Source organism: Oncorhynchus masou, chromosome 9, assembly GCF_036934945.1.
Source record: "Oncorhynchus masou masou isolate Uvic2021 chromosome 9, UVic_Omas_1.1, whole genome shotgun sequence".
NCBI lineage: Eukaryota > Metazoa > Chordata > Actinopteri > Salmoniformes > Salmonidae > Oncorhynchus > Oncorhynchus masou.
In genome coordinates this window covers 332,036-354,936 of record NC_088220.1, presented here as the reverse complement: position 1 = coordinate 354,936, position 22,901 = coordinate 332,036, and the positions used below count along the sequence as shown (strand labels likewise).

Below are 22,901 nucleotides of genomic sequence, written 5' to 3'. Positions count from 1 at the left end.
TTAATGTTCCATATAGTTAATGTTCCATATCAGATAGTTAATGTTCCAGATAGTTAATGTTCCGTGGCAGATAGTTAATGTTGAATGACAGAATGACAGATAGTTAATGTTCCATAGCAGATAGTTAATATTCCATATAGTTAATGTTCCATGTAAGATAGTTAATGTTCCATGTCAGATAGTTAATATTCCATATCAGATAGTTAATGTTCCATATCAGATAGTTTATGTTCCATATAGTTAATGTTCCATATAGTTAATGTTCCATGTCAGATAGTTAATGTTCCATATCAGATAGTTAATGTTCCAAATAGTTAATGTTCCAAATAGTTAATGTTCCATATCAGATAGTTAATGTTCCAAATAGTTAATGTTCCATGGCAGATAGTTAATGTTCCATATCAGATAGTTAATGTTCCATGTCAGATAGTTAATGTTCCATATAGTTAATGTTCCATATCAGATAGTTAATGTTCCATATAGTTAATGTTCCATATCAGATAGTTAATGTTCCATATAGTAAATGTTCCATATCAGATTGTTAATGTTCCATATAGTTAATGTTCCATATCAGATAGTTAATGTTCCATATAGTTAATGTTCCATACAGTTAATGTTCCATATAGTTAATGTTCCATATAATTAATGTTCCATAGCAGATAGTTAATGTTGAATGGCAGATAGTTAATGTTTCATGGCAGATAGTTAATGTTACATGTTAGATAGTTAATGTTCCATATAGTTAATGTTCCATAGCAGATAGTTAATGTTGAATGGCAGATAGTTAATGTTTCATGGCAGATAGTTAATGTTACATGTTAGATAGTTAATGTTCCACATAGTTAATGTTCCATGTCAGACAGTTAATGTTCCATATCAGATAGTTAATGTTCCATGTCAGATAGTTAATGTTCCATATAGTTAATGTTCCATGTCAGATAGTTAATGTTCCATGGCAGATAGTTAATGTTCCATATCAGAGAGTTAATGTTCCATATCAGATAGTTAATGTTCCAAATAGTTAATGTTCCATATCAGATAGTTAATGTTCCATATCAGAGAGTTAATGTTCCATGGCAGATAGTTAATGTTCCAAATAGTTAATGTTCCATATCATATAGTTAATGTTCCATATCAGATAGTTAATGTTCCATGGCAGATAGTTAATGTTCCATGGCAGATAGTTAATGTTCCATATAGTTAATGTTCCATATCAGATAGTTAATGTTCCAAATAGTTAATGTTCCATATCAGATAGTTAATGTTCCATATAGTTAATGTTCCATACAGTTAATGTTCCATATAGTTAATGTTCTATAGCAGATAGTTAATGTTGAATGGCAGATAGTTAATGTTTCATGGCAGAGAGTTAATGTTACATGTTAGATAGTTAATGTTCCATATAGTTAATGTTCCATGTCAGATAGTTAATGTTCCATATCAGATAGTTAATGTTCCATGTCAGATAGTTAATGTTCCATATCAGATAGATAATGTTCCATGTCAGATGGTTAATGTTCCATATAGTTAATGTTCCATATAGTTAATGTTCCATGTCAGATAGTTAATGTTCCATGGCAGATAGTTAATGTTCCATATCAGAGAGTTAATGTTCCATATCAGATAGTTAATGTTCCAAATAGTTAATGTTCCATATCAGATAGTTAATGTTACATTTCAGAGAGTTAATGTTCCATGGCAGATAGTTAATGTTCCAAATAGTTAATGTTCCATATCATATAGTTAATGTTCCATATCAGATAGTTAATGTTCCATTGCAGATAGTTAATGTTCCATGGCAGATAGTTAATGTTCAATGGGAGATAGTTAATGTTCCATATAGTTAATGTTCCATATCAGATAGTTAATGTTCCAAATAGTTAATGTTCCATATCAGATAGTTAATGTTCCATATAGTTAATGTTCCATATAAGATAGTTAATGTTCCATGTCAGATAGTTAATGTTCCATATCAGATAGTTAATGTTCCATATAGTTAATGTTCCATATAAGATAGTTAATGTTCCATGTCAGATAGTTAATGTTCCATATCAGATAGTTAATGTTCCATATAGTTTATGTTCCATATAGTTAATGTTCCATATAGTTAATGTTCCATATAGTTAATGTTCCATATCAGATAGTTAATGTTCCATATCAGATAGTTAATGCTCCATATAGTTAATGTTCCATATAGTTAATGTTCCATATCAGATAGTTAATGTTCCAAATAGTTAATGTTCCATATCAGATAGTTAATGTTCCTTATAGTTAATGTTCCATGGCAAATAGTGAATGTTCCATGGCAGATAGTTAATGTTCCATGGCAGATAGTTAATGTTCCATATAGTTAATGTTCCATATCAGATAGTTAATGTTCCAGATAGTTAATGTTCCGTGGCAGATAGTTAATGTTGAATGACAGAATGACAGATAGTTAATGTTCCATAGCAGATAGTTAATATTCCATATAGTTAATGTTCCATGTAAGATAGTTAATGTTCCATGTCAGATAGTTAATGTTCCATATCAGATAGTTAATGTTCCATATCAGATAGTTAATGCTCCATATAGTTAATGTTCCATATAGTTAATGTTCCATATCAGATAGTTAATGTTCCATGTCAGATAGTTAATGTTCCATATAGTTCATGTTCCATATCAGATAGTTAATATTCCATATCAGATAGTTAATGCTCCATATAGTTAATGTTCCATATAGTTAATGTTCCATATCAGATAGTTAATGTTCCATGGCAGATAGTTAATGTTCCAGATCAGATAGTTAATGTTCCATATAGTTAATGTTCCATATAGTTAATGTTCCATATCAGATAGTTAATGTTCCATATCAGATAGTTAATGCTCCATATAGTTAATGTTCCATATAGTTAATGTTCCATATCAGATAGTTAATGTTCCATGTCAGATAGTTAATGTTCCATATAGTTAATGTTCCATATCAGATAGTTAATGTTCCATATCAGATAGTTAATGCTCCATATAGTTAATGTTCCATATAGTTAATGTTCCATATCAGATAGTTAATGTTCCATGGCAGATAGTTAATGTTCCAGATCAGATAGTTAATGTTCCATATAGTTAATGTTCCATATAGTTAATGTTCCATATCAGATAGTTAATGTTCCATATCAGATAGTTAATGCTCCATATAGTTAATGTTCCATATAGTTAATGTTCCATATCAGATAGTTAATGTTCCATATCAGATAGTTAATGCTCCATATAGTTAATGTTCCATATAGTTAATGTTCCATATCAGATAGTTAATGTTCCAAATAGTTAATGTTCCATATCAGATAGTTAATGTTCCTTATAGTTAATGTTCCATGGCAAATAGTGAATGTTCCATGGCAGATAGTTAATGTTCCATGGCAGATAGTTAATGTTCCATATAGTTAATGTTCCATATCAGATAGTTAATGTTCCAGATAGTTAATGTTCCGTGGCAGATAGTTAATGTTGAATGACAGAATGACAGATAGTTAATGTTCCATAGCAGATAGTTAATATTCCATATAGTTAATGTTCCATGTAAGATAGTTAATGTTCCATGTCAGATAGTTAATATTCCATATCAGATAGTTAATGTTCCATATCAGATAGTTTATGTTCCATATAGTTAATGTTCCATATAGTTAATGTTCCATATAGTTAATGTTCCATATCAGATAGTTAATGTTCCATATCAGATAGTTAATGCTCCATATAGTTAATGTTCCATATAGTTAATGTTCCATATAGTTAATGTTCCATATCAGATAGTTAATGTTCCATGTCAGATAGTTAATGTTCCATATAGTTCATGTTCCATATCAGATAGTTAATGTTGAATGACAGATAGTTAATGTTCCATAGCAGATAGTTAATATTCCATATAGTTAATGTTCCATGGCAGATAGTTAATGTTCCAGATCAGATAGTTAATGTTCCATATAGTTAATGTTCCGTATAGTTAATGTTCCATATCAGATAGTTAATGTTCCATATAGTTAATGTTCCATATAAGATAGTTAATGTTCCAGATAGTTAATGTTCCATGGCAGATAGTTAATGTTGAATGACAGATAGTTAATGTTCCATAGCAGATAGTTAATGTTCCATATAGTTAATGTTCCATGGCAGATAGTTAATGTTCCATATCAGATAGTTAATGTTCCATATAGTTAATGTTCCATGGCAGATCGTCAATGTTCCATATAGTTAATGTTCCATATCAGATAGTTAATGTTCCATATCATATAGTTAATGTTCCATGGCAGATAGTTAATGTTCCATATAGTTAATGTTCCATGGCAGATAGTCAATGTTGAATGGCAGATAGTTAATGTTCCATGGCAGATAGTTAATGTTCCATATAGTTAATGTTCCATATAGTTAATGTTCCATGGCAGATAGTCAATGTTGAATGGCAGATAGTTAATGTTCCATATCATATAGTTAATGTTCCATATCATATAGTTAATATTCCATGGCAGATAGTTAACCACGCCAGATGGTCTTACCACTGTATGTCAGGTCTGGGGTATGCTGACACCTTGGCTAACAGTTTAAAGGACTTCTGTCCTGATGTTGCCTCGACGACCGGGCTGCTCCTGTAGTCTAGGCTGATGAATGGCTTCTCTGCAACAGGACACACATACACACACACACACGTAGACACGTACACACACACACACGTACACACACACACGTAGACACGTACACACACACACACACACACACACACACACACACACACACACACACACACACACACACACACACACACACACACACACACACACACACACACACACACACACACACACACACACACCATATCATTAGGAGAGCAAACATTAGCAGAGGAGGTTTGATGAAACCTACTTGCGTAATTTGAAACCTTGCCAGAGACCGAAAGACTTAGTTAAGGTCTCTTATTACCTAGGCTTTAGCGCAGCGGGCTTAACGCAGTCTTTTGGCCCAGTTTTCAAACGTAGTTCTTACCGTGCACTATGACTTGAGTTGCCAGATCCATTCTTTTCTCCACAGTGATGGCAGAGCAGGTGTAAGTGCCGGTGTCGGTGACATTGACCCTTTGGATGGTCAGGATGCTGACGGCCTCCGTGAACCGAGAGAGAGAATTACGCTTGTGCACTATGCCCACTGTACTGTTCATCTAGAGGTGGGAGAGAGGGAGAGAGAGAGGGGGAAAGAGATAGAGAGAGAGAGAGAGGGAAAGAGAGAAAGAGAGAGAGAATTACGCTTGTGCACTATGCCCACTGTACTGTTCATCTAGAGGTGGGAGAGAGAGAGAGAGAGAATTACGCTTGTGCACTATGCCCACTGTACTGTTCATCTAGAGGTGGGAGAGAGGGAGAGAGAGAGGGGGAAAGAGATAGAGAGAGAGAGAATTACGCTTGTGCACTATGCCCACTGTACTGTTCATCTAGAGGTGGGAGAGAAAGAGAGAGAGAGGGGGAAAGAGAGAAAGAGAGAGAGAATTACGCTTGTGCACTATGCCCACTGTACTGTTCATCTAGAGGTGGGAGAGAGAGAGAGAGAGAGAGGGGGAAAGAGATAGAGAGAGAGAGAGGGGGAAAGAGAGAAAGAGAGAGAGAGAGAGGGACAGAGAGACAGAGAGAGAGAGAGAGAGAGAGAGAGAGAGAGAGAGAGAGAGAGAGAGAGAGAGAGAGAGAGAGAAAGAGAGGGGGGTTTATAGAGAGAGAGGTGGATTTAGACAGAGAGGAGGGGAATTTAGAGAGAGAGAGGGGGGATTAACTTAATCTGAGCTGAGTGAGGCTATACCGATCTCTTGCTATAGGTTCTGTTCCACCCCCCCCTGAAACATTTACCTAAATCTACGTAAAGTGTACAAACTACTCTTTTCTCTACCGTACCTGTTTTCCAGGATAGGACCACCGGAACTCGACAAACATGCCAAACTCTACCGTGGCATTACAGCTGAGCGTCAGGGCCTCCCCCATGATCAGCTCCACCGAGTCCTCTGGATACAGCTTGACGTCGTAGAGCTGACTCCCTGTGGGGGGGGGGGGGGGGGGGAGAACGGTTACCATGACAGCACCATGGGGACAAACAGAGCTGGCCCAGAGGAGTTGAGTCTCTTTGGCCCACACCATGTCCCTGGGCCTCCGGCACCGTTCCATTACTTTGAACTCACATCCTTCCTTTCTCTCTCTTCCTTGAAGTACTCACTTGAAGAAAATGACCTATCTACCAACATTGGGTCAGTGACAGTTGCATAGGTTTACACCTATCCAGTCATTAGAGATCAGTGATTATTTCAACTAAGTGAGGAAAGGTGGTTTGATCTAAGTATTTGAACAAGGCTTAGGGCTGGAGGGGCTGGCTCTGTCGACTCTGATCTGTTGAAATGTCCACCTTTCCAACTGTCGTCACCTAATCAGCGCCCGACCAGGATCTCTCTAATGTTGAAACTCAAGATGAGGCTCTCTGCTCTTAATGGAACAAATGAGGACTCTAACATATATGCATTATGGCCATCTCTAATGATATATAGAGACATGCAGTATGGCCATCTCTAATGATATAGAGACATGCAGTATGGCCATCTCTAATGATACAGAGATATGCAGTATAATACATGCAGTATGGCCATCTCTAATGATATAGAGACATGCAGTATGGCCATCTCTAATGATATAGAGACATGCAGTATGATACATGCAGTATGGCCACCTCTAATGATATAGAGACATGCAGTATGGCCATCTCTAATGATATAGAGACATGCAGTATGGCCATCTCTAATGATATAGAGACATGCAGTATGGCCATCTCTAATGATATAGAGACATGCAGTATGGCCATCTCTAATGATATAGAGACATGCAGTATGGCCATCTCTAATGATATAGAGACATGCAGTATGGCCATCTCTAATGATATAGAGACATGCAGTATGGCCATCTCTAATGATATAGAGACATGCAGTATGGCCTTCTCTAATGATATAGAGACATGCAGTATGGCCATCTCTAATGATATAGAGACATGCAGTATGGCCATCTCTAATGATATAGAGACATGCAGTATGGCCTTCTCTAATGATATAGAGACATGCAGTATGGCCTTCTCTAATGATATAGAGACATGCAGTATGGCCATCTCTAATGATATAGAGACATGCAGTATGGCCATCTCTAATGATATAGAGACATGCAGTATGGCCATCTCTAATGATATAGAGACATGCAGTATGGCCATCTCTAATGATATAGAGACATGCAGTATGGCCTTCTCTAATGATATAGAGACATGCAGTATGGCCATCTCTAATGATATAGAGACATGCAGTATGGCCATCTCTAATGATATAGAGACATGCAGTATGGCCATCTCTAATGATATAGAGACATGCAGTATGGCCATCTCTAATGATACAGAGACATGCAGTATGGCCATCTCTAATGATATAGAGATATATGCAGAATGGCCATCTCTAATGATATAGAGATATATGCAGAATGGCCATCTCTAATGATATAGAGACATGCAGTATGGCCATCTCTAATGATATAGAGATATATGCAGTATGGCCTTCTCTAATGATATAGAGATATATGCAGTATGGCCATCTCTAATGATATAGAGATATATGCAGTATGGCCATCTCTAATGATATAGAGATATATGCAGTATGGCCATCTCTAATGATATAGAGATATATGCAGTATGGCCATCTCTAATGATATAGAGATATATGCAGTATGGCCATCTCTAATGATATAGAGATATATGCAGTATGGCCATCTCTAATGATATAGAGATATATGCAGTATGGCCATCTCTAATGATATAGAGATATATGCAGAATGGCCATCTCTAATGATATAGAGATATATGCAGAATGGCCATCTCTAATGATATAGAGATATATGCAGTATGGCCATCTCTAATGATATAGAGATATATGCAGTATGGCCATCTCTAATGATATAGAGATATATGCAGAATGGCCATCTCTAATGATATAGAGATATATGCAGAATGGCCATCTCTAATGATATAGAGATATATGCAGAATGGCCATCTCTAATGATATAGAGATATATGCAGTATGGCCATCTCTAATGATATAGAGATATATGCAGAATGGCCATCTCTAATGATATAGAGATATATGCAGTATGGCCATCTCTAATGATATAGAGATATATGCAGTATGGCCATCTCTAATGATATAGAGAGCCATCTCTAATGATATAGAGATATATGCATCATCTCTAATGATATAGAGATATATGCAGAATGGCCATCTCTAATGATATAGAGATATATGCAGAATGGCCATCTCTAATGATATAGAGATATATGCAGAATGGCCATCTCTAATGATATAGAGATATATGCAGTATGGCCATCTCTAATGATATAGAGATATATGCAGTATGGCCATCTCTAATGATATAGAGATATATGCAGTATGGCCATCTCTAATGATATAGAGATATATGCAGAATGGCCATCTCTAATGATATAGAGATATATATGGCCATCTCTAATGATATAGAGGCATCTCTAATGATATAGAGATATATGCAGTATGGCCATCTCTAATGATATAGAGATATATGCAGTATGGCCATCTCTAATGATATAGAGATATATGCAGTATGGCCATCTCTAATGATATAGAGATATATGCAGTATGGCCATCTCTAATGATATAGAGATATATGCAGTATGGCCATCTCTAATGATATAGAGATGGCCACTAATGATATAGAGATATATGCAGTATGGCCATCTCTAATGATATAGAGATATATGCAGTATGGCCATCTCTAATGATATAGAGATATATGCAGTATGGCCATCTCTAATGATATAGAGATATATGCAGTATGGCCATCTCTAATGATATAGAGATATATGCAGTATGGCCATCTCTAATGATATAGAGATATATGCAGTATGGCCATCTCTAATGATATAGAGATATATGCAGTATGGCCATCTCTAATGATATAGAGATATATGCAGTATGGCCATCTCTAATGATATAGAGATATATGCAGTATGGCCATCTCTAATGATATAGAGATATATGCAGAATGGCCATCTCTAATGATATAGAGATATATGCAGTATGGCCATCTCTAATGATATAGAGATATATGCAGTATGGCCATCTCTAATGATATAGAGATATATGCAGAATGGCCATCTCTAATGATATAGAGATATATGCAGTATGGCCATCTCTAATGATATAGAGATATATGCAGTATGGCCATCTCTAATGATATAGCAGTATGGCCATCTCTAATGATATAGAGATATATGCAGTATGGCCATCTCTAATGATATAGAGATATATGCAGTATGGCCATCTCTAATGATATAGAGATATATGCAGTATGGCCATCTCTAATGATATAGAGATATATGCAGTATGGCCATCTCTAATGATATAGATGGCCATCTCTAATGATATAGAGATATATGCAGAATGGCCATCTCTAATGATATAGAGATATATGCAGAATGGCCATCTCTAATGATATAGAGATATATGCAGAATGGCCATCTCTAATGATATAGAGATATATGCAGTATGGCCATCTCTAATGATATAGAGATATATGCAGAATGGCCATCTCTAATGATATAGAGATATATGCAGAATGGCCATCTCTAATGATATAGAGATATATGCAGAATGGCCATCTCTAATGATATAGAGATATATGCAGAATGGCCATCTCTAATGATATAGAGATATATGCAGTATGGCCATCTCTAATGATATAGAGATATATGCAGAATGGCCATCTCTAATGATATAGAGATATATGCAGTATGGCCATCTCTAATGATATAGAGATATATGCAGTATGGCCATCTCTAATGATATAGAGATATATGCAGAATGGCCATCTCTAATGATATAGAGATATATGCAGAATGGCCATCTCTAATGATATAGAGATATATGCAGTATGGCCATCTCTAATGATATAGAGATATATGCAGTATGGCCATCTCTAATGATATAGAGATATATGCAGTATGGCCATCTCTAATGATATAGAGATATATGCAGTATGGCCATCTCTAATGATATAGAGATATATGCAGTATGGCCATCTCTAATGATATAGAGATATATGCAGTATGGCCATCTCTAATGATATAGAGATATGGCCATCTCTAATGATATAGAGATATATGCAGTATGGCCATCTCTAATGATATAGAGATATATGCAGTATGGCCATCTCTAATGATATAGAGATATATGCAGTATGGCCATCTCTAATGATATAGAGATATATGCAGTATGGCCATCTCTAATGATATAGAGATATATGCAGAATGGCCATCTCTAATGATATAGAGATATATGCAGTATGGCCATCTCTAATGATATAGAGATATATGCAGTATGGCCATCTCTAATGATATAGAGATATATGCAGTATGGCCATCTCTAATGATATAGAGATATATGCAGTATGGCCATCTCTAATGATATAGAGATATATGCAGTATGGCCATCTCTAATGATATAGAGATATATGCAGTATGGCCATCTCTAATGATATAGAGATATATGCAGTATGGCCATCTCTAATGATATAGAGATATATGCAGTATGGCCATCTCTAATGATATAGAGATATATGCAGTATGGCCATCTCTAATGATATAGAGATATATGCAGTATGGCCATCTCTAATGATATAGAGATATATGCAGTATGGCCATCTCTAATGATATAGAGATATATGCAGTATGGCCATCTCTAATGATATAGAGATATATGCAGTATGGCCATCTCTAATGATATAGAGATATATGCAGTATGGCCATCTCTAATGATATAGAGATATATGCAGAATGGCCATCTCTAATGATATAGAGATATATATGCAGAATGGCCATCTCTAATGATATAGAGATATATGCAGAATGGCCATCTCTAATGATATAGAGATATATGCAGAATGGCCATCTCTAATGATATAGAGATATATGCAGTATGGCCATCTCTAATGATATAGAGATATATGCAGTATGGCCATCTCTAATGATATAGAGATATATGCAGAATGGCCATCTCTAATGATATAGAGATATATGCAGTATGGCCATCTCTAATGATATAGAGATATATGCAGTATGGCCATCTCTAATGATATAGAGATATATGCAGTATGGCCATCTCTAATGATATAGAGATATATGCAGAATGGCCATCTCTAATGATATAGAGATATATGCAGTATGGCCATCTCTAATGATATAGAGATATATGCAGAATGGCCATCTCTAATGATATAGAGATATATGCAGAATGGCCATCTCTAATGATATAGAGATATATGCAGAATGGCCATCTCTAATGATATAGAGATATATGCAGTATGGCCATCTCTAATGATATAGAGATATATGCAGTATGGCCATCTCTAATGATATAGAGATATATGCAGTATGGCCATCTCTAATGATATAGAGATATATGCAGTATGGCCATCTCTAATGATATAGAGATATATGCAGTATGGCCATCTCTAATGATATAGAGATATATGCAGAATGGCCATCTCTAATGATATAGAGATATATGCAGAATGGCCATCTCTAATGATATAGAGCCATGGCCATCTCTAATGATATAGAGATATATGCAGTATGGCCATCTCTAATGATATAGAGATATATGCAGAATGGCCATCTCTAATGATATAGAGATATATGCAGTATGGCCATCTCTAATGATATAGAGATATATGCAGAATGGCCATCTCTAATGATATAGAGATATATGCAGAATGGCCATCTCTAATGATATAGAGATATATGCAGTATGGCCATCTCTAATGATATAGAGATATATGCAGTATGGCCATCTCTAATGATATAGAGATATATGCAGTATGGCCATCTCTAATGATATAGAGATATATGCAGTATGGCCATCTCTAATGATATAGAGATATATGCAGTATGGCCATCTCTAATGATATAGAGATATATGCAGTATGGCCATCTCTAATGATATAGAGATATATGCAGTATGGCCTTCTCTAATGATATAGAGATATATGCAGTATGGCCATCTCTAATGATATAGAGATATATATGCTAATGATATAGAGATATATGCAGAATGGCCATCTCTAATGATATAGAGATATATGCAGAATGGCCATCTCTAATGATATAGAGATATATGCAGTATGGCCATCTCTAATGATATAGAGATATATGCAGTATGGCCTTCTCTAATGATATAGAGATATATGCAGAATGGCCATCTCTAATGATATAGAGATATATGCAGTATGGCCATCTCTAATGATATAGAGATATATGCAGTATGGCCTTCTCTAATGATATAGAGATATATGCAGTATGGCCATATCTAATGATATAGAGATATATGCAGTATGGCCATCTCTAATGATATAGAGATATATGCAGTGTGGCCTTCTCTAATGATATAGAGATATATGCAGTATGGCCATCTCTAATGATATAGAGATATATGCAGTATGGCCATCTCTAATGATATAGAGATATATATGCCATCTCTAATGATATAGAGATATATGCAGTATGGCCATCTCTAATGATATAGAGATATATGCAGTATGGCCATCTCTAATGATATAGAGATATATGCAGTATGGCCATCTCTAATGATATAGAGATATATGCAGTATGGCCATCTCTAATGATATAGAGATATATGCAGTATGGCCATCTCTAATGATATAGAGATATATGCAGTATGGCCATCTCTAATGATATAGAGATATATGCAGTATGGCCATCTCTAATGATATAGAGATATATGCAGTATGGCCATCTCTAATGATATAGAGATATATGCAGTATGGCCTTCTCTAATGATATAGAGATATATGCAGTATGGCCATCTCTAATGATATAGAGATATATGCAGTATGGCCATCTCTAATGATATAGAGATATATGCAGTATGGCCATCTCTAATGATATAGAGATATATGCAGTATGGCCATCTCTAATGATATAGAGATATATGCAGTATGGCCTTCTCTAATGATATAGAGATATATGCAGTATGGCCATCTCTAATGATATAGAGATATATGCAGTATGGCCTTCTCTAATGATATAGAGATATATGCAGAATGGCCATCTCTAATGATATAGAGAGACATACAATATGGACTGAGAGGAAATCCATCCCTGAAATAAAAAATAACTTAATTGTCATGAGGTCAAGAGACCCTTAGGTCTCTAGTTGTACTAGTAGTGTACACTCGTTAGAGTGTGAGTTCTGTCAACCTGAGGGTGGAGAGGTCATCTTTTTCATGTAGGGTGGCTGTGTACTAGGTAGTGTGTACTATGTTGTGCATAGTTACCTGTGAAGTGAACCACGTAGTGGGGAGAGCGGTACACTCTCCCCTGTAGTCCAGCTTGGCAATACAATCCGAAGAGGAACGGTCTGGAGTCTAAGGTTTGTCTAGGGATGGACCAGCCTCTTTTACTGTCCCACACCATCCCCTCATCCTCCAGTGGCATAGGTATCGTCTCCCACTGGGGAGAGAGGAGAGGAGAGGGGGATGAGAGAGGAGAGGTGGACGAGGAGAGGAGAGAGGGATGAGAGAGGAGAGGAGAGAGGGATGAGAGAGGAGAGGCGGACGAGGAGAGGAGAGAGGGATGAGAGAGGAGAGGGGGACGAGGTGAGAGAAATGAGTGGGGGACGAGAGTGGAGAGTGGGATGAGAGGGGAGAGAGGGATGAGAGGAGAGGGGGACGAGGAGAGAGGAATGAGAGTGGAGAGGGGAATGAGAGAGAGAGAGAGAGCCCTGCAATGCCAAGAGCTGAGCAAAGAAAATAGTCCCCTCATCCAGCAGGTCCTGGGGTTGAGTTCACAGACCTGTTCTACTAACACACTGAAGCCTCAGTCCCCTCATCCAGCAGGTCCTGGGGCTGAGTTCACAGACCTGTTCTACTAACACACTGAAGCCTCAGTCCCCTCATCCAGCAGGTCCTGGGGCTGAGTTCACTAACCTGTTCTACTAACACACTGAAGCCTCAGTCCCCTCATCCAGCTGGTCCTGGGGCTGAGTTCACAGACCTGTTCTACTAACACACTGAAGCCTCAGTCCCCTCATCCAGCTGGTCCAGGGGCTGAGTTCACTAACCTGTTCTACTAACACACTGAAGCCTCAGTCCCCTCATCCAGCTGGTCCAGGGTCTGAGTTCACTAACCTGTTCTACAAACACACTGAAGCCTCAGGACCAGAACATCCAATCAATCAGGATAAACCAAATTACAACACAGTCAAAGCAATGGAGGGCTCTATCCCTCCATGCCCCACATAACAGAGCTTCGCCTTGCCTCAGGTCCCCTTAGCTGACGAGGCTTCCTCGTACACCTTCAGTCTAGTCTCTAGTGCCTGCATACCCTGCCCATCCCTGACCATCACAGAAACATCATCTGAATACAACACCGACTCATTCAAGAGTTTTTCCTAGTTTGTTTTACTATTTTCTACATTGTAGAATAATAGTGAAGACATGAAAACTATGAAATAAAACACATATGGAATCATGTAGTAACCAAAAAAGTGTTAAACAAATCAAAATATAATTCTTCAAATATTCTTCGAATAGCCACCCTTTGCCTTGATGACAGCTTTGCACACTCTTATGCTCTTATGCCCCAAACCCCCACACTCAAAGCACCGCAGACTATCTGTGGTGGCAAAGGCCGCGTAGAGCCTCCCTTTAAAATGCACATTTAACTGCTGCTCATTGTTGTTCTGAAATATGAACATTTGCCTCCGGAACGAAACAACGTTCTTAACGACATCTGCCTAAAAACCTGCCGACAGGACACGGAAACCGCTAGCAAACCAAAACGACTCTTCCTGATTTCATCATATGTAATGAACAGAGACAGGGTCACAACTACTACCCTCGTCGAAGGAGTCGAAAAAGGAGAAATCGGCAACAACACATCCCTTACAAATATTCCACTAGCAATCTTGTTCGGGGCCAACTGCCCATTACGCCAAACCTACGCTCAAAATATTTTCCATTTTCGAGATAAGGCCCCGTCGTGATTAGTGATGTTTTGTCCAATTGCAATATGATTGCTTATGCCCTCTTGTGGGATTTTCCGGGATAGCGGAAAAATGACCAAAATTTGATTATTTTATAAAACGGAAACCGAATGTCCGACAAAGTTCATTTGATGACTTCCCGGTAGGTCCGGCCCTGCCGCTCGGCGCGACGCCGTCCGCAAATTTTACAAACGTATTCGGACGTCTAGTAAGGGACCGTACATTTGCAATATGGACTTTCTCACTAACCATACAGCAAATGTCAAGATGTTCCCTTAAGGTATGTAATGAACGGAGACAGGGTCACAACTACTACCCTTGTCGAAGGAGTCGAAAAAGGAGAAATCGGCAACAACACATCCCTTACAAATATTCCACAAGCAATCAGCCGACCCATAAAATGTACTCTTTTCATGAACACAACCACAGCTTTGTTTCATTCTGGTTACAGAATGTATAACTTCAGCTCCTACCTGTTCGCCGACCACGTCCACCTTAACTCCATTCTCAGGAACCCACCTGAAGCCATGCAGTATCGACAGCGTCTCCTCCGCACTAGGCTGTGAAGCCATCGCACTGTTCAAACCCCAGGAAACTAAAACTCTGTCCAACTTTGAACAAAAACTATGGGTAGAGCTAAACTAACAATGCGTTAACCCTCCACCAAAAATCTTTAAGAAAATACCAAAGAAAGAATCAAGAAAACACATGGCCTCTCAACTACAAAACACTCCCAACATGCACTGAGAGAGAGACAGACAGAGACAGAGACAGAAGTGAAGGTACCAACCAGATAAAGTGTGACGTTGAGGTCGGGCACAGTGACTAGACAAGGTACTGTGACGTGAGTGGAGGATCTTGATATGAAGATGGTCTCCAGGTCCCCGTTGCTTCCTCTGTTTCTCCTGAGGAAAGGCTGCTCCAAATCTGGAGTAATGGAGACAGGACAGTCAAGGCAGTCAGAGGACAACGACAAAGATAATATACAATATAATGTTCAATATATGTTCAATAAGTTCGGAAGGTGTTTGATTCTCCGTTGGCCAGGAGAGAGGCTGCTCCAAATCTGGAGGAATGGAGACAGGACAGTCAAGGCAGTCAGAGGACAACGACAAAGATAATATACAATATAATGTTCAATATATGTTCAATAAGTTCGGAAGGTGTTTGATTCTCCGTTGGCCAGGAGAGAGGCTGCTCCAAATCTGGAGGAATGGAGACAGGACAGTCATGGCAGTCAGAGGACAACGACAAAGATAATATACAATATAATGTTCAATATATGTTCAATAAGTTCGGAAGGTGTTTGATTCTCCGTTGGCCAGGAGAGAGGCTGCTCCAAATCTGGAGGAATGGAGACAGGACAGTCATGGCAGTCAGAGGACAACGACAAAGATAATATACAATATAATGTTCAATATACACGTTTAGAATGAAGACAATCAGTTGATCGTGATCGTTTGTGTTACCGCTTGGCTGGAACAAAAGTCTTTACATACAACCCTTTGGGATTAATAAAATACTCCTATAATCTAGTCTCATCTCACCAGTCCTCTGTGTATAACCAATATATATATATATAACATATAAACAATATATATAACAGCATATATATATTTTATTTTATCTTTATTTAACTAGGCAAGTCAGTTAAAAAGAACAAATTCTTGTTTCCAATGACGGCCTAAGAACAGTTGGTTAACTGCCTTGTTCAGGGGAACGGTGCATTAACTGCTTGTTCAGGGGAACAGTGGGTTAACTGCCTTGTTCAGGGGAATAGTGGGTTAACTGCCTTATTCAGGGGAATAGTGGGTTAACTGCCTTGTTCAGGGGAACGGTGCATTAACTGCTTGTTCAGGGGAATAGTGGGTTAACTGCCTTATTCAGGGGAACAGTGGGTTAACTGCCATGTTCAGGGGAACGGTGCATTAACTGCCTTGTTCAGGGGAACGGTGCATTAACTGCTTGTTCAGGGGAATAGTGGGTTAACTGCCTTGTTCATGGGGAACAGTGGGTTAACTGCCTTGTTCAGGGGAACAGTGGGTTAACTGCCTTGTTCAGGGGAATAGCGGGTTAACTGCCTTGTTCAGGGGAACAGTGGGTTAACTGCCTTGTTCAGGGGAACGGTGCATTAACTGCTTGTTCAGGGGAATAGTGGGTTAACTGCCTTGTTCAGGGGAACAGTGGGTTAACTGCCTTGTTCAGGGGAATAGCGGGTTAACTGCCTTGTTCAGGGGAACAGTGGGTTAACTGCCTTGTTCAGGGGAACGGTGCATTAACTGCTTGTTCAGGGGAACAGTGGGTTAACTGCCTTGTTCAGGGGAATAGTGGGTTAACTGCCTTATTCAGGGGAATAGTGGGTTAACTGCCTTGTTCAGGGGAACGGTGCATTAACTGCTTGTTCAGGGGAATAGTGGGTTAACTGCCTTATTCAGGGGAACAGTGGGTTAACTGCCATGTTCAGGGGAACGGTGCATTAACTGCCTTGTTCAGGGGAACGGTGCATTAACTGCTTGTTCAGGGGAATAGTGGGTTAACTGCCTTGTTCAGGGGAACAGCACTTCACCAATTTGTAAGTCGCTCTGGATAAGAGCGTCTGCTAAATGACTTAAATGTAAATGTAAATGTAACAGTGGGTTAACTGCCTTGTTCAGGGGAACAGTGGGTTAACTGCCTTGTTCAGGGGAATAGCGGGTTAACTGCCTTGTTCAGGGGAACAGTGGGTTAACTGCCTTGTTCAGGGGAACGGTGCATTAACTGCTTGTTCAGGGGAATAGTGGGTTAACTGCCTTGTTCAGGGGAACAGTGGGTTAACTGCCTTGTTCAGGGAATAGCGGGTTAACTGCCTTGTTCAGGGGAACAGTGGGTTAACTGCCTTGTTCAGGGGAACGGTGCATTAACTGCTTGTTCAGGGAATAGCGGGTTAACTGCCTTGTTCAGGGGAACAGTGGGTTAACTGCCTTGTTCAGGGGAACGGTGCATTAACTGCTTGTTCAGGGGAATAGTGGGTTAACTGCCTTGTTCAGGGGAACAGTGGGTTAACTGCCTTGTTCAGGGAATAGCGGGTTAACTGCCTTGTTCAGGGGAACAGTGGGTTAACTGCCTTGTTCAGGGGAACGGTGCATTAACTGCTTGTTCAGGGGAATAGTGGGTTAACTGCCTTGTTCAGGGGAATAGCGGGTTAACTGCCTTGTTCAGGGGAATAGTGGGTTAACTGCCTTGTTCATGGGGAACAGTGGGTTAACTGCCTTGTTCAGGGGAACAGTGGGTTAACTGCCTTGTTCAGGGGAATAGCGGGTTAACTGCCTTGTTCAGGGGAACAGTGGGTTAACTGCCTTGTTCAGGGAACGGTGCATTAACTGCTTGTTCAGGGAATAGTGGGTTAACTGCCTTGTTCAGGGGAACAGTGGGTTAACTGCCTTGTTCAGGGGAATAGCGGGTTAACTGCCTTGTTCAGGGGAACAGTGGGTTAACTGCCTTGTTCAGGGGAACGGTGCATTAACTGCTTGTTCAGGGGAACAGTGGGTTAACTGCCTTGTTCAGGGGAATAGTGGGTTAACTGCCTTATTCAGGGGAATAGTGGGTTAACTGCCTTGTTCAGGGGAACGGTGCATTAACTGCTTGTTCAGGGGAATAGTGGGTTAACTGCCTTGTTCAGGGGAATAGCGGGTTAACTGCCTTGTTCAGGGGAACAGTGGGTTAACTGCCTTGTTCAGGGAACGGTGCATTAACTGCTTGTTCAGGGGAATAGTGGGTTAACTGCCTTGTTCAGGGGAACAGTGGGTTAACTGCCTTGTTCAGGGGAATAGCGGGTTAACTGCCTTGTTCAGGGGAACAGTGGGTTAACTGCCTTGTTCAGGGGAACGGTGCATTAACTGCTTGTTCAGGGGAATAGTGGGTTAACTGCCTTGTTCAGGGGAATAGCGGGTTAACTGCCTTGTTCAGGGGAATAGTGGGTTAACTGCCTTGTTCAGGTGGCAGAACGACAGATTTTTACCGTGTCAGCTCTGGGATTCGACCTTTTGGTTACAAGTGTAACACTCTAACCACTAGACTACCTGCCACCCCTGCACTCTAACCACTAGACTACCTGCCACCCCTGCACTCTAACCACTAGGCTACCTGCCGCCCCAATATTGTAATCTAGTAATTTGCTCCTAGCGCCACAGATAGAACAATGAGCCAGATGTTTCACACCGGATGTATAAATGTGAAGCATCTGGTTGGCGTTTCCTCTCACTACCTAATATGGTGCTGAAAGGAAGCTCAGTGGCTAGCAGAGGGAGAAGGTAAACTGATATTCTGATCATTTTCTCCTTGATGAAATGTTTAAATCAAAACAGTTTTCTGTTCCCAGAACTAAAATCAGTTACGAACAGAGTGGACTATGTTTTGTAGACTTTACTCTTTGACAAATGTTTCAAAATTGCATTGTTTAGGCCCACAGACGATGCATTTGCCATCACACTGCACACTGCCCTATCCCATCTGGATAATACCTATGTAAGAATGCTGTTCATCGACTACAGCTCAGCATTTAACACCATAGTACCCTCCAAACTCATCATTAAGCTGGAGACCCTGGGTTGCAACCCCGCCCTGTGCAACTGGGTCCTGGACTTCCTGACGGGCCGCCCCAGGTGGTGAAAGTAGGAAACAACATCTCCACATCGCTGATCCTCAACACTGGGGCCCCACAAGGGTGCGTGCTCAGCCCCCTCCTGTACTCCCTGTTCACCCATGACTGCGTGGCCATGCGCACCTCCAACTCAATCATCAAGTTTGCAGATGGCACTACAGTAGTGGGCTTGATTACCAACAGTGATGAGACGGCGAGGGCCCTCGGAGTGTGGTGTCAGGAAAATAACCTCACACTCAACGTCAACAAAACTAAGGAGATGATTGTGGACTTCAGGAAACAGCGGAGGGAACGCCCCCCTATCCACATCGATGGAACAGTAGTGGAGAGGGTAGCAAGTTTTAAGTTCCTCGGCATACACATCACAGACAAACTGAATTGGTCCACTCACACAGACAGCATCGTGAAGAAGGCGCAGCAGCGCCTCTTCAACCTCAGGAGGCTGAAGAAATTCGGCTTGTCACCAAAAGCACTCACAAACTTCTACAGATGCTATATTCTACACATAACGAGACAGCCTACATGGAGGAGGTTAGGGCCCTTGGAGTGTGGTGTACGGAAAACAACCTCTCACTCAACGTCAACAAAACAAAAGGAGATGATTGTGAACTTCAGGAAACAGCAGAGGGAGAACCCCCCTATCCACATCGACAGGATAGAGGAGGAGAGGTGGAAAGATTTAACAGGTTAAGTTCCTCGGCGTACACATCACGGAAAAACTGAAATGCTCCACCCACACAGACAGTGTAGTGAAGAAGGCACAACAGCGTCTCTTCAACCTCAGGAGGCTAAAGAAAATTGACTTGTCACCTAAAACCCTAAAAACCTAAAACTTGTCACCTAAAACCCTCACAAACTTCTACAGATGCACAATAGAGAGCATCCTGTATCACCGCCTGGTGCAGCAACTGCTCCGCCCACAACCGCAAGGCTCTCCAGAGGGTAGTGAGGTCTGCACAACGCATCACCGGGGGCAAACTACCTGCCCTCCAGGACACCTACACCACCCGATGTCACAGGAAGGCCAAAAAGATCATCAAGGACAACAATCACCTGAGCCACTGCCTGTTCACCCCGCTATCATCCAGAAGGTGAGGTCAGTACAGGTGCATCAAAGCTGGGACCGAGAGACTGAAAAACAGCTTCTATCTCAAGGCCATCAGACTGTTAAACAGCCATCACTAACATAGTGGCTGCTGTCAACATACTGACTCAAATCTCTGGCCACTTAAATACATGGATTTAAGAAAGGTTTCACTAGTCACTTTAAATTATACCACTTTAATAATGTTTACATACCCAACATTACTCATCTCATATTTATATACTGTATTCTACATCCTCTACTGCATCTTGCCTATGACGATCGACCATCGCTCATCCATATATTTATATGTACATATTGTCATTCCATCCCTTTAGATTTGTGCTTATAAGGTAGATGTTGTGGAATTGTTAGATTACTTGTTAGATATTACTGCACTGTCAGAACGAGAAGCACAAGCATTTCACTACACTCGCATTAACATCTGCTAACCATGTGTATGTGACAAACAACATCTGCTAACCATGTGACCAATAACATCTGCTAACCATGTGACCAATAACATCTGCTAACCATGTGACCAATAACATCTGCCAACCACGTGACCAATAACATCTGCTAACCATGTGTATGTGACCAATAACATCTGCTAACCATGTGACCAATAACATCTGCTAACCATGTGACCAATAACATCTGCTAACCATGTGACTAATAACATCTGCTAACCATGTGTATGTGACCAATAACATCTGCTAACCATGTGACCAATAACATCTGCTAACCATGCGACCAATAACATCTGCTAACCATGTGTATGTGACCAATAACATCTGCTAACCATGTGTATGTGACCAATAACATCTGCTAACCATGTGTATGTGACCAATAACATCTGATAACCATGTGTATGTGACCAATAACATCTGCTAACCATGTGACCAATAACATCTGCTAACCATGTGACCAATAACATCTGCTAACCATGTGTATGTGACCAATAACATCTGCTAACCATGTGTATGTGACCAATAACATCTGCTAACCATGTGACCAATAACATCTGCTAACCATGTGACCAATAACATCTGCTAACCATGTGACCAATAACGTCATTGACTCAGTACTGGTACTCTGTGTATATAGTTAGTCATTGACTCAGTACTGGTACTCTGTGTATATAGTCAGGTTACTCATTGACTCAGTACTGGTACTCTGTGTATATAGTCAGGTTAGTCATTGACTCAGTACTGGTACTCTGTGTATATAGTCAGGTTACTCATTGACTCAGTACTGGTACTCTGTGTATATAGTCAGGTTACTCATTGACTCAGTACTGGTACTCTGTGTATATAGTCAGGTTACTCATTGACTCAGTACTGGTACTCTGTGTATATAGTCAGGTTACTCATTGACTCAGTACTGGTACTCTGTGTATATAGTCAGGTTACTCATTGACTCAGTACTGGTACTCTGTGTATATAGTCAGGTTACTCATTGACTCAGTACTGGTACTCTGTGTATATAGTCAGGGTAGTCATTGACTCAGTACTGGTACTCTGTGTATATAGTCAGGTTACTCATTGACTCAGTACTGGTACTCTGTGTATATAGTCAGGTTACTCATTGACTCAGTACTGGTACTCTGTATATAGTCAGGTTACTCATTGACTCAGTACTGGTACATATAGTCAGGCTACTCATTGACTCAGTACTGATACTCTGTGTATATAGTCAGGTTACTCATTGACTCAATATTGGTACTCTGTGTATATAGTCAGGTTACTCATTGACTCAGTACTGGTACTCTGTGTATATAGTCAGGTTACTCATTGACTCAGTACTGGTACTCTGTGTATATAGTCAGGTTACTCATTGACTCAGTACTGGTACTCTGTGCATATAGTCAGGTTACTCATTGACTCAGTACTGGTACTCTGTGTATATAGTCAGGTTACTCATTGACTCAGTACTGGTACTCTGTGTATATAGTCAGGTTACTCATTGACTCAGTACTGGTACTCTGTGTATATAGTCAGTACTCTGTGTATATAGTCAGGTTACTCATTGACTCAGTACTGGTACTCTGTATACTGTAC

At 39.7% G+C, this 22,901-nt stretch overlaps 1 protein-coding gene across 1 annotated transcript in view; it reads right to left on the bottom strand.

The window, feature by feature from the left end:
• The window catches only part of LOC135545412 (vascular endothelial growth factor receptor 3-like), a 272,156-nt gene that overhangs the window by 93,346 nt on the left and 155,909 nt on the right, over window positions 1-22,901 (bottom strand). Inside the window, exons 4-8 of the mRNA XM_064973018.1 lie at window positions 15,909-16,045; window positions 13,410-13,584; window positions 5,904-6,043; window positions 5,011-5,182; window positions 4,527-4,644 (exon numbers count right to left, since the gene is read on the bottom strand). Coding sequence (XP_064829090.1) covers window positions 4,527-4,644; window positions 5,011-5,182; window positions 5,904-6,043; window positions 13,410-13,584; window positions 15,909-16,045 — 742 coding nt within the window. The remainder of the gene's footprint in view (window positions 1-4,526; window positions 4,645-5,010; window positions 5,183-5,903; window positions 6,044-13,409; window positions 13,585-15,908; window positions 16,046-22,901) is intronic.